The following is a 13604-nucleotide window of genomic DNA, read 5'->3' as shown; positions in this document are numbered from 1 at the left end:
ACGGCCTTTTGGACCCCTGTTTCCTGCTGACTATGGTCCTTCCAACCTCCGTCTCATACTACGGACCTTTCAACCAACATCGCCAAACAATGGCCTTTCTGACCTCGGTCTCTTGCATACTACAGTACTTCCGACCTCCATCACCAGACAACGGTCTTTCATGGTCGTGCCGACTAAACAAATATGTCCATATTGTAACTCCCACCATGTAATGCGCTTTATATGATGTACAATTGCACCATCAAGCCAATGTCTTCTCCCAAGGAAGTGCCTCATTTGTAATCGACTGCAAATATTAGTGGATTCATTCAAACTGGGCCAGGCCCTGTGGTTTTTCCCCCTTTTCAGGGGTTTCCACGTAAAAACTGTAGCGTCTCTTATGAACGCAACACCCTCTCTCTCTTATCTGATTGTGTGCTGGATCTTTATACAACGTTAAGACGTTAAACTATATATTTCTCTACCACCGTGAATACTCCAAGACGCAACATATATATGTCTTCAAAAAGTTTGTATACTAAAAATATAGCTGTACAAAATAGTAAAAAAATTGATCCCAAATAGAGCCTTAATAAATTTGAGTTAATTGTGATAAATACAACTCACAAATTTCTTAGTTTAATTTTTTTGAGCAAAACCATAATTTTGTAAATAATTAAATTTAAGGTGACAAATCCATTTTTTTTCTCTTTTAACAAAATATTTTCTACACATAAATGGCATAATAAGCATGAACTCTGAAGCGATTATTTGAACGTCGTGCTCATCTAAAAACTCAAAAGCTTAATTGCTTGAATTTATAGAATATCCCAAAATCACTTATGATTAACTTAAGTGTAGAAAAGCTTAAGCAAAGTGAATAAAAAATATATAGTTAATGCTTTGATTTTTTCCTTATTTTTGAAAAATATGAAGGTTAATTATTTTGATAAATATAATACTTCATTTAAGACAATTTTCTTACTATTTATTTTATATAGCAATTTTCTAATGCACAAATTTCTTAAAAATAACCAATAACAAAATAATTTATCCCAAAGGAAACCATAAGTTACCCTGTCGATCAGGAATTTTTATTACATCCGGTAAAAATACCGAGCATACCGAATGTACCGAGCGCCTGTACCGAGCACAGTACCGAGCACTTTAGTGACGTGGCATTTTGTTATTGGTTTTCGGATGCATTCGGTAACCTGACGGAATAATCACTCGTCGATCAGGGCTTCACTAATGGCCCCTTATCATAAAGTGCTTGATCTTGTGAAACTAAAATTTTAGATAAGAAGAATTTAAATAACATAGGGCAAATTTTTTTTTCTAAATTTAGATGAGCTTCTATAATATATATAATTAATGAGAATATAAATAATAATTTTTTTAATCAAAGAGAGGTGAGAGTCACCCTTAACTTCTCCCAAATTACACAATTGAGCTCATCTACAAAGCTAGAAAAATTAAGCACCATCTTTTAGAGAATTTATTCGGTGCGGACACCGAATGGTTCGGTGACAACACACTAGGTCACCTTGTACACAGCAGTATCGAGTACCAGTACCAAGCAAAAAAATGACATGACATGTTCTAGTTAGTTTCCAGATGTCGTCTGGCGTCCGCACAGAATAATTGTTCCTTCTAGCAAACTATTCCAATACTTTCAGAACATAATGTGATGTTTGCTTAATTTTATTGAATGCAAAGAACTAAGCCAGCACAACAAAATGCGGCCTAAATAAATAAACTGTTTCTGAATGCTAAAGAGATTTGTACATTATAGTTTAAATTGAATCAATTATTGAATATAAAAAAAAAAAATCAACTATCATAAAATACCACTGCTCCATGCACTGCAATTCAAATTATAGTCCCCTGATCTTCGTTGGGGAAGAAAAGGCTACTCACATGGCGTTCATACCAGCAAGCTTCCGCAGCTTTTCACATACTAGAAACGTAATGGTAGTTTGAGGGCCTATTCTTGCAAAAGTGGCAAAACCCCTGTGTTTCATTGAGAAAAAGTATCAGTTGAGTGCTCAGATGCTGCAGCTACAGGGAAAATAGACTTCAGACAGAAAATTCTTAAACGTATACAAAAGTTGGGTGATATGATTTGCAGGTGTTTAAGAAGAACCTTTGCGAATTTAAAATACTACAACAACAACATCAAGCCTTTGTCCCACTATGTGGGGTCGGCTACATGAATCATTTTTTTCCATTGTGTCCGGGTAAAAGTCAAATTCTCATTTAAATCTAATAAAGAAAGATCATTTCTAATATTTTCTAACCATGTCTTTTTAGGTCTACCTCTACCTTTCTTAACATAAATCAAATCTAATACCTCAACTTTCCTAACCGGGTCATCAGAAGGCCTCCGTTTAATGTGACCAAACCATCTAAGGCGACTATCTCTAATCTTATCTTCCTCTGGAGCTACTCCAACATTTTCACGTATATGCTCATTTCATATCCTATCTCTAAGGGTCAAGCCACTCATTCACATAAGCATCCTCATCTCTGCAACACTTAACTTAGTATTATGCTTCTCTTTTAATGGCCAACATTCGACACCATAAAGTACTGCAGGTCTCACCATCATCTTATAAAATTTTTCCTTAAGTTTGAGAGGGACTTTTCTATCGCACAATAAGCCCGATGCTACTTCTAAAATGCAGTCATAAAATTGCTACTACTTCTAAAACTTAACAAAGCATAACAGATACACGACAGATAGCAGAAGAATGATGACCTCAAATCCGGAGATTCAGTATTGTTGCATGGCTCATATGGGAAAAATGAAAATGGCTGACAATTTTTTGTCAAGGAGTTTATTTTTTTTGTTGATGTTGCTTGCAATTTCTATGATTCTTCCATGGAAAACCATCAGCACTTTTTTTTGCAATGGGATATCCGCTTGCTGCCACCCCTAAAAGGACGCTTGGTGTTGCGAGTAATCCTTGGCTGACCTAGAGGAGGCAGCCACCCCAGAAACCTTCTGGCCCGCATTTGATTGGGCCCAACTTATGTCCGTGTTGTCTCAAAGCATCTCAACACGGACATAAGCATCCTTTCAAAAGTTTTCCACCACTTGGACCTTGCTCCATTTGCTGGCACCAGTTCAGCCAATTTGTAAGCATGTTCAAAATGCTGGAATTTCTCTGGCCACATTATCTTCAAAAGCTGCAATGGCGGAATCTTAACTTGTGACCGGAAACCTCGTAGCTGGCCCCAGGAAGATGTTCATTAGAGTCAGTCTACATGGCGTTAAGCGAGCCTTCCACTGGAGTCAATAGGAGCAAATTTTGCAGGCTTCATTCAAGATCCAGCTGCCTTTGTCAAGAAGAAATAAAAATACTTAAGAGCAAATAATGTAGTGCTCAAATTTCAAGCTATCTTGGGACTTCTGCATCTCTTCCAATCTACCTTCACCCTTTAGCTTCCTCTTAAATAAGTCGATCCACACGGATTACGTGCACATTGTATGCCCAAACAATTTATAGGCATTTGGTTCAGGTCAAACTGGATCGACGAAGGGAATATTAACCTAAGAACTCTTGGGCTGATAAACTTGCTTGAGCCACTACAAACTTGCCAAAATCATAACGAATCTATCAAATCCACCTGGACACACTTGCCTAAGTTTGGAGCTCATTGTGGAAGATTGATAGGTAGTTTGATACAAATTTCTCAAAATCAGCGAACGATAATAAGAAATTAGGAAGAATAACACACCAAAATTATTTTTATTGCAAAATATAAGAAAGAAAATAGCAAGATACAATTGGATCTTCAATTGGAGAAGATGGAGAAGAAGATCCGGCTCTCCCAAATCCCTAGCCAACAGTTAGAACCCTCACAACCTAAGAAATTCTAATTTTAGCAAACTCAAAACATCCTTGTGTCCACTAATTTCACCCCCGATTGATCTACGACCTGGTTGGAGATAAAATTGTGGGTCGCCTCATTGTCTATCAACACCAACATCTCCCTCTCTGCTATTTCCCCTTTTACTTTCATGGTATGATTTGGAGTGAATCCCACCATTGAGTTTAAGGAGACATTCACCATGTCCAGATGCAGCTCTTCCTCCTCTACCAATGCCTCACTCCCACCTCCGTCCTCAGCTTCCTCATCATAACAAACGGTGAGAATTTGAAGAGTTCGGTCATTGCACATGTGCCCCAATGTATACCTCTCATCACATCTGAAGCACAATCCCTTAATCCTCTTTAATTTCGGCCAAATATTATCTTGAGTTTTACAAGCACTTCCTATCAAAGACCTCCCAAAAAATCAGCGACTTCTCTCAGTAAGTTAGCAACCTCTCTCGATAAATCAGCAATCTCCACTAGCAAGTCGAACCTCTTCCAGCAAGTGAACAACTTTTCTAAACAAATCAGCAAACTCACCCAATAAGTTGGAGACCTTTCCCAATAACTCAGTAACTCTCTCAACAAGTTGATATCCTCTAGCAAGTCAGGAGCTTCTATTAGCAAGTCTGCAACTTCAATTCGTAGGTCGATGACTTCACCCATCAGGATGGAGACTTCAACTAAAGACTGCCCACATATCAATTGTTCATGTATATTTTTATATTTTTCTAGCTACATACTTTTTAGGTTATACATTACCTCTTTTACATATAACAATTAAAGAATACTCTGATTAAAAAAAAAAATCAAGTTTCAAATCATGCAATTTCAATTGGTGAGGTCATAAAATTAGGCAAAATATATATGTTAACAAGATATATATTAACTAGGATAATAATTAACAATGTTATCCCTAGTAGTAGGATATTTTATATCAATCAATTGAAGCATAACACTTTTCTTTGAAGTGTGTTTGAGCTGTAAATCAGTTACAAGGTGTTATGGTGGATGTCTTCTTCATAGGTTTGACATGCTGGGTTTTGAAAATATAAATATTCCATCTACCATAATGAGTAAAACTCATATCAAACCAATGTCGTCCAAGCAAGATGTAAGCAATATCCATGGAAAAAACATAACACAATATTTAATCTTCATAGCTACCTATCTTGAGAAAAACTAAGCATCTACAGGTGATGGGAAGGGAGGCATAGTTGACTCTGATATAAAAAGGTTCTGGATGTGGTTCAGTCTTAAGATTGACTCTGGTAATAATGTATGTATAGATGATATTCAATACACTTCTCCCATCTAGGATTAATATAAATCTTTTCTTGTTACACACAACATACATATTAAAAAGGACAAATTTTAAAACGACTATGATGTGTTGTTGTTTGACAAATGATATTTTTCAAACTCCTACTCTCTTGCTTAAACCTCCATCAAACTGCCATAGACAAGGCTTGGACTGAATTTTTTCGTACCGAATGCAAGCAACTGTAACCTTCTACTTGTTCAATGCAATGACAAAAAATTGAACATTTTTCAAGATATACCATTCACGTATAACAAATTGTAGGTTTGACTTCCATTTGAAGCACATCCCCTTTGACAACTGTTAGACCGGTCCAGCCGGTCCGCACGGGACCGGCAGTTCGCGAAATGTCGTGTGATCTCCGCCTCCTGCGGAGATCGGGAGGGCCGAACGCTCAAGAGGAGCATTTTAGGAAGCGTTTTTGAGGAAGTTTAGGAGGGAAATTGATTGTAGGGAATGTTTAGGGAATTCCTTTTGAATTGTATGCATTAAATAGTAGATTTTCCTAGGGTTTGATCATCTTGAATTTGGCTGAAATTTGAGATCTCTTAGATTTAGGTTTTCTTTGGGCTCTAGCGGCGTCTAGAGATTTGGGAGAGATCGATCCTCCTCTCGAATTGAGGATCAATTGTATCTTGCTGTTTTTGTTCTTCTATTAGTGAAATACAAGTGTTTGCTTGGTTTTATTTCAGATTTCTAGCGAATATCTCCTGTTTTCCACTGTTTTTGGGCTATTTCCTGCTGTGGACAATAATAAAACTACATCAGTTTACTGATTTCGGTTAGGAACACTTGTGAATACTAGTGTTTCCTATCAAAATGGTATCAGAGCGTCGTTTTTGGGACCTTAGGCAGCTGAAAAGCCTGAAATCCTTATTTTTCAGCGAGCTTTTGACTTCCGGAAGTGATATTTTTCAGATCCGTTGGGGAAGAAAGATGGCCGGAAAGAAGGTTGACGTCTTGGAAGGCGAAGTCGGCCAATTGAAAGCCGATTTGGAGGAAAGATTCTGCAACTTTCAAAATCAAATCACCTCCAACAATGAAAGGTTGAAGGGGAAGTTCACCGCGATGGAGGAAATGATGAAGAAACTACTTGAAAGGGAATGTGCTTGGAGGGAAAAGCCTTAGCCTGGTATCAGTGGCGTGACAGACGGGAGCCTATCCGGAGCTGGCGGGAGTTCAAAGAATGCTTATTAGAGCGTTTCCGAGCAGATGAGGGAGGAGACTTCTATGAGCAATTCTTTGCCCTTACCCAAGAAGGCACGGTGGCAGATTACCGGGATAGGTTTGAGTATCTGGCTAGTAGGCTGGATCATATCTCGGAGTCAGCCCTTGAAAAGAATTTCATGAAGGGGCTGAAACCGGAGGTAAGAACAGCAGTCAGAGTGTTGGAGCAAAGGAATCTAGGCAAGGCCATTGAGTTGGCCCAGCTGGTGGAAGACCAGAAGAAGTCTGAAAAAGGGACTCGAGGAAATTGCTCAGGAGGCTCTTACAGGACGACCACCACTCTTCTAGCACCCAAGGGGCCTGCATCAAGCAATATTAATGAGACCACCCGGGAGAAGCCAGTAGGAGGAGGGAGTGGGGAAAATTTCAAGAGGCTGACAGAGAAGGAGATGCAGGAGAAGAGGGCAAAGGGATTGTGCTTCAGATGTGATGAGAAATACCTGCCGGGGCATAGGTGCAAGGACCGAACTCTTCAGGTTCTTCTTGTCTGTGAAGACGAGGAAGACGAGGAGGGAGGTGGGAGAAGATCTGAAGAGGAGGAGAAGGTTCACCTGGATGTGGCAGAAGTCTCTTTGACATCTGTAGTGGGATTTACTTCGAGTCACACTATGAAAGTGAAAGGAGAGATAGATAGCCGTGAGGTGGTGGTGTTAATTGATAGTGGGGCTACCCACGATTTCATTTCCACTCAAGTCGTTGACCAAGTGTGATTGAAGTTGGTGGATACCGGTTGATATGGAGTGATGATGGGTACAATGAAGGTGGAGAAAGCCCAGGGGATCTGTAGAGGAGTGGTGTTGACCATCCAGGAGATTCAGGTGAGGGAGGATTTTCTCCCACTAGAGTTAGGAAGTACTGATGTCATCTTGGGAATGAAATGGTTGCAAAATTTGGGGGAAACCAAGGATAATTGGGGAGCACTCACGATGGAATTAATGGTGGATGGGAGAAAGGTGGTCATAAGGGGAGATGCAGGGTTATCCAAAGCCATCACATCACTTAAGACCATGGTTAGGGACGTACAAGAGGTGGGGAAAGATTATCTAGTGGGACTACACAGGCTAGATGCGATCATATTGGAAGAGGGAGGGGATGTTCCTCCTTTCGTGCAGCCCTTGGTTCAGCAATACAGTGAGGTTTTTCAGTCAACTCAAGGATGGTCATCTCCGCGGGAACACGAGCATATTTCAACCTTGAGGACAAGGTGGATTTTTAGGAGGGGAGTATTGTTAGACCGGTCCAGCCGGTCCGCACGGGACCGGCAGTTCGCGAAATATCGCGTGATCTCCGCCTCCTGCGGAGTTCGGGCGGGCCGAACGCTCAAGAGGAGCATTTTAGGAAACGTTTTTGAGGAAGTTTAGGAGGGAGATTGATTGTATGGACTGTTTAGGGAATTCCTTTTGAATTGTATGCATTAAATAGTAGATTTTCCTAGGGTTTGATCATCTTGAATTTAGCTGAAATTTGAGATCTCTTAGATTTAGGTTTTCTTTGGGCTCTAGCGGCGTCTAGAGATTTGGGAGAGATCGATCCTCCTCTCGAATTGAGGAACAATTGTATCTTGCTGTTTTTGTTCTTCTATTAGTGAAATACAAGTGTTTGCTTGGTTTTATTTCAGATTTCTAGCGAATATCTCCTGTTTTCCGCTGTTTTTGGGCTATTTCCTGCTGTGGACAGCAATAAAACTGCAGCAGTTTACTGATTTCGGCTAGGAACACTTGTGAATACTAGTGTTTCCTATCAACAACTCAGAAGGAATTACAAATTCTTCTTCTCCTATGTTATAATCACAACTATTCTCAATTGTAATTTCTTGGTCCCATTGACGGGTCATCTGACACATCCGTGCATACTCGTTGTTAGCAACCATTCCAGTTTTTGCATCAGCAATCACATTGCAATGATTTTGTATAAACTCACGAACGTCATCATGATCAACTACAATCACCTCATTTCGATAAGGTGGTAAGTCATCACCACTATCACTATCCAGCTCTCTCGATCCATTGTCTGTAGTCTCATAACCTTCGTCAAGAACTGATATGGTAACTTTACACCCAATTGCTCCCGACATGTTCACACAAGAAGTTTGTGCCGAACTAGCTTGAGCATCAACAACAAAATCATGCATTGTGTAGGTAGATAGGGTCGAGTGGTAAAAGCAATAAGCATTTAAAATACACAACCGAAACATATGTATATTCTCGCTCGGATGCGATGAACGAATTTTGGATGATAACAACTTTTGAGGCAAAATGGCTTATCAGATTAGATGTCACACAAGATGAGGTGGTGTTGAACATGATCAAGATGAGGACAACAATAGTGACACAAGCAAAAAGGAGACATAATGCGAGCAACAAGGCGACACAATGTGAACAGCAAGATAATGCAACATGAGGAGCTCTTCATCTTATTAATGGAAGGAGTGGAAGTGATGACAGTACTTTCCTATTGGTTGATTACGGAGACTAGGTAGTGTTAATGGAGCACATTAGTTACAACTTACAAATGGATGGAGCATTGGCATTGGAAGACAAAAGACAAAAGTGATCGTAAATAAGACAGATTATATGAATTAATAAGGATAGGGAAGAAATAAAGATGAAGAAACCAATTACAAAAAGGGACAATCAATAGCAAAAAATGACATGAGCTGCAAGCAGATGGAGAGACTTAAGGCGAGAAGGCTTCGTGATTGGATGAAGGTGAGCAAGCAAGGAGAATGAGAATGAGAGCTGACATAGGAGGGTGATGCAAACGAAGGCATGCTAGAGAACTTGTGATTTGGAAATCGCTCAATTTTGATGATTTTTCAAATACAACAAAAATAAAAAATTTGGGGTATGCCAAATCCCAAAAAATGTCACTTCGTAATTCTCTTTCTTTAAGCCAAATATCAAAAAAGTTGAAACGCAAAAAAATGAAATGTAATGCACTACTAATTTTTATTTCTCTTGCTTCAAATTAAACACAAAAGTTGAAGTGCAAGGAAATGAAATGCAACACACTACTAATGTTGCGGACAAAACAACTCCAACAAAAAAATTAAAAAGAAATGCAATATGGCCAGTCAAAACATTGTCTCCAATACCCCTCTAAGAGTGTTTGTGCTTTATAATCTTAACTATAATAAATCATAGCACACATTACATGGAAACATTGAAACTAATATTTCAATGCCAAATATAAAAAATAACAATGTAGCAGTTCTATGAAACAGCAAAAAAAAAAGTTGCTGATTGTAGTAAATTTCTGTTTAATTTCTGTTGTTTTTTTCTAGGGTTTTAATTTGGTATCAGTTATAGTTTAGCTAAAACCAACTTAAAAACAATTAATCTTGTGTACAAGTGTTTCTGTTGGACTTTCATATATAAAGCATGCAAACTTACTATCATTTTTTATTTATAAAAAAACAAAGAGATGCTTACCCTTTATAAAGCGCGCCTGCACCCTCTGTGAGAACTACCTATAAGAATGAGGAGTCCAGTGAATGAGTTGAAAGGACGACAAAAACTGGCATTAATATATTTGCTCATCTAAATTGCTGGATAATATAAATTAGACTTTCTTCAAGTATATCTCCAGTTAAAAAACTTAAAGCAACACATTAGTATAATATTAACGTATCATTCACATACCTGAAATTTTTTATATTGCTGTAATGGATTCAAATTCCAGGATAAAGCTCAATGAAATAACCAATAACTCAACGAAGGTTTTGTTTGGGACAGTTTTTTTATTGCTTCTTAAAGCAGCTTTTTAGTACAAAAATTAAAATTTATGTATTAGAAAGCTTCTTTAAGAAGCCGTAAGAAAGCTGTCCCAAATGAAGTCAAAGTTACATTGTATACCATTGCAGAACGAAAAATAAGTAGATTGCCAGTACTCAAAGCCCTATTTGAAGTTCACTTACCTAAATTTTTGCTATGTTGCTGAGTTTTGATTCCTAAAGTTTGAATGGTTATGCCTGTTGAGATACGTTATCATTTTTTTCTTCATACACCTTTCTTACATTATCAGAACAAAGCCTTAATGAAATGATTGATTATCATTCATTTCTATCTTACATCCCTCCTCTGTTATGTTGCTGAGTTTTTGCATAGTTATGGTAACTTTTTAGTATATTGAACATTATGTATGAATACTTATTCATATATATCACAGGTCACTCTTCTTTCTTCTATAATATAATATTTCCAACAGATTTGTCCTCCATCAATTTGTGTTGTATTATTTCAAATTAAACCAATTGATGGCAGCCTAGTAAAGAAAGTATGTGAGAAATAACTAGTTAAGTAGGATGGTTATGAAATCAAACCGCAAAGAATTTACAAATGAGAAAAACTCCACTGTCAATTAGCATAACCGACCAACAAATGAAGATAAAAGAACTAGATTAGCTAAGAGAAATAGCCTAAATGAGAAAAGTTTGTATTAGTGTGGCCATATGCTTAATAGCTAATACCTGGTATGCACAGTGAAATACATTTCTGTAAATCCTGGGGCCTCTGGAATCTTGCTGCAACATTAGTCGAGTCTTGAGCATGTCCACAGGTGCAGTTACTAGGGTTCCAACAGTTCCTGCTACAAAACTTGAGCTTCACGTAGCACAGATATGAATTAGTTATCCCCTAGCTGATTTCTTTTGAGCAATCTAAACAAAGAATGAAAAAGAGCCCTGTACATGAGATGTAAATGAAACCCTTCTTCAAGATGAGTCCACTTAAGCAAGGCCTGAAACAGGAAAACGTAGCAGAAATATAGATTTTCAAATCATATATAAAACTGCAAAGCACAATCTACACGAAGGCCCTTAACGTAAAATTTCTTTGAGGTGGAGGAATGCCGAGAACGAAACCTGCTTTGACTCGTCATATGTTACCAACTGTGAGGCAGTCAATGCACCAGCCCTGGTCATTGCAGGGCCTACTCCTTTCCAGAGTGCCCTGAAACCCTCTTCTGATATAATTTTATGTATTTCTCCTGTAAGACCCCTTCTGGAGTTCATTTGCAGTCTAACCTGTACATGGAAAATCACTGCAAAACTAACCAAGCAAGATTACAAGCTTGCAAATATGCAAAATTCTACCTTCAGAACTTCCATTGGATTAGTCAAAGCGGTTGCAAGCGCCCCAGAAAAAGCTCCTGATGCAATCTTCACGAAGATATTAGTTGAACCAACCATTAAGTCGGAAAGATATTTACAAGGCTGATACAAGCCCAAACGCAGACCGCCATAGAGAGTAGACCTAGTTAGTGCAGGCACTAGTCCAAGATATAGTCCTCTAACTCCTTCAACTTTAATTATTCTTCCAAAAGTTTCGCCCTGCAAGGTTCAGTATAATGAAGGTCAAATAAAAATAAAGATCTAAGAGAAAGTGGATCATCTTGTGAAACAGGCATATAGCTGGGGCATACCATCCCCACCAAAGGACCTCTTTGGCCAAGAAGCTGCATCTGGAGTCTAACTTTGACAACATCTGCATTTCCAAGATAAAACTTTTAAAATTTGAATAAAACACATTACAGTGCCTAAAGAAGGTAGATTCTCACAACAGTAAAATATGAAAACTGGGTAGAATGGTTACAAGTATCAAATCTACAGCAATAGACAGTACACCAATTTCAAGATTCAAATAGACGCTGAGGACCTAAAGGATGCGTGAACGCGGTCGCAACGGCAACAGCTCCTCCGCTCGTGGAGAAATGGCAAAGGGCATATGGCAGCGATGTACTCCATTCTTTGTCCCTGTCGTCTTTGCTATCCATGAAACCTGAAAAATCATAATCAAAACGACTTAATGAGTTGCACCTAGCCTTCTAACCCTAGCTTTTATGAAAAGAGAAGGAAACTACCGGCAGCCGGCGGGTTCCGTTAATGGCTTTGTACCTATCTCCGCCGGCCAACTTGTTCTTCCTGTATAGCATCAAAAAGTTTGAAGACTTCTACAGAATTTAAATTCGTAATTTTTTTAAAAGGGAAATCGTATTAAAGAAAAAAATTACAAAGATTAGTTTAAGAAGGGAGTAAGGGACCAGTCCGGCGACCGAACCAAGATAGCCGATGCGGGGAGGTTTTTTTTTTTTTTTTTTTCTCCCAAAGTTTTTTAATTTATAAATTTGAAAAAAAAAATCTTTTTTAATTATATTTACTTGTTTAATTTAACTTTTTATATATTTTAATTTTTTGAAATTTCTAAGTTGCAATTATTATTATTATTATTATTATTATTATTATTATTATTATTATTATATATAATTCTAATTTTTTATATTACAAACATTCCTAGAAATATATTTTCATGTATGTTATTCTATTTTTATTTTATTTATATAATTAATTTAAAGGTTTAGTGATGTGCTAATTATAATATTTTTCTAGATTAACTTTTTTTGAAGTATAATAAAACTTTTTTAAGATTTTTTTTTTCAAAAGAAAATTGACTTTTTTATTTTGTTGAAGAATTTTATTTGACACCATAAGAATCATTTATTGATACTACTAAAATTTAGGCAAATGAAAAATGAAAAGTACTTTCATTAAATTATACAAATATTTATATTGTTACTTTTCGTAAAAATTATATAACCCGCATGTCTCTGCCAACCAGCATAATTTTATATAAGATTATGCATGAGCCTAGATGGTCATTGATCAGTATCTTGTGATAGAAACATTAGATATTAGACAATGATAGGAGACGCACTTTGTCATTCACTTGATGGAGAGGAATGTAAAATCCTTTAAATAAAAGAAGCTAAACTCTCAAACATCAAGGCATCTTTTGATTGAAATTTTATTAATAAATTCCACAATTAAGCATACTCATCTCGGAGCAATTATGAGATAGGAAACCTACAGGAAAATTACACAAACATGACAAAACTGTGAGATCCTCAGGCCAAAAAGGACAATATCTCGATATTTAAGAGTTTGAGATGTCACAAAATGGTATTAGAGTCATACACCACCCGGAAGATAAAAACTAAATGGCATACAAGACAAAATGATATGCCATGGGTGCGACCTCTTGAATCTTGTATGAGATAAAATGCTACATGACGAGAGCTAACACTTGAACTTGTATGGGCCACCTCTAGAATCTTATATACGTGGTGGATGATTATGAGATAAATATGCTGACAAGGATATCAGTTACTTAAGTGGGAGAGATTGTGAAACCCTTAAGTAA

General features: G+C 37.5%; 1 protein-coding gene across 4 annotated transcripts; it reads right to left on the bottom strand.

Moving 5' to 3' along the window:
- Window positions 1-1667: 1667 nt before the first annotated feature.
- LOC110115097 (mitochondrial substrate carrier family protein ucpB) lies at window positions 1668-12386 on the bottom strand. Of its 4 annotated transcripts, XM_028699451.1 has the most exons (10): window positions 12268-12386; window positions 12063-12185; window positions 11830-11891; window positions 11644-11737; window positions 11501-11556; window positions 11270-11431; window positions 11096-11145; window positions 10877-11009; window positions 9840-9877; window positions 1668-1992 (listed from the first exon to the last, which is right to left on the bottom strand). In XM_028699451.1, exons 2-10 carry the CDS (start codon window positions 12178-12180, stop codon window positions 1896-1898), a joined length of 810 nt encoding a protein of 269 aa, XP_028555284.1. In that variant the 5' UTR covers window positions 12181-12185; window positions 12268-12386; the 3' UTR covers window positions 1668-1895. The 4 variants fall into 4 exon arrangements, with proteins under 4 accessions (XP_028555284.1, XP_028555283.1, XP_028555282.1 ...); XM_028699450.1 differs by having other exon boundaries at window positions 1668-1997; window positions 11501-11737; XM_028699449.1 differs by having other exon boundaries at window positions 11501-11737.
- Between the last annotated feature and the right edge of the window lie 1218 nt (window positions 12387-13604).

Source organism: Dendrobium catenatum, unplaced genomic scaffold, assembly GCF_001605985.2.
Source record: "Dendrobium catenatum unplaced genomic scaffold, ASM160598v2 fragScaff_scaffold_1290, whole genome shotgun sequence".
Lineage (NCBI taxonomy): Eukaryota > Viridiplantae > Streptophyta > Magnoliopsida > Asparagales > Orchidaceae > Dendrobium > Dendrobium catenatum.
This window is presented reverse-complemented; position numbering and strand designations above follow the sequence as displayed.

Bases quoted from the DNA above. Each gene is read 5' to 3' on its own strand.
- LOC110115097 (XM_028699449.1), bottom strand. From the start codon at position 12,180: ATGGATAGCAAAGACGACAGGGACAAAGAATGGAGTACATCGCTGCCA. The intron at 11,738-11,829 runs GTATGCCCCAGC...TGAACCTTGCAG, and splicing joins GAGGTCCTTTGGTGGGGATG to GGCGAAACTTTTGGAAGAAT. The intron at 1,993-9,839 runs GTAAGCATCTCT...AATGAAACACAG, and splicing joins GCAGGCGCGCTTTATAAAGG to GGGTTTTGCCACTTTTGCAA.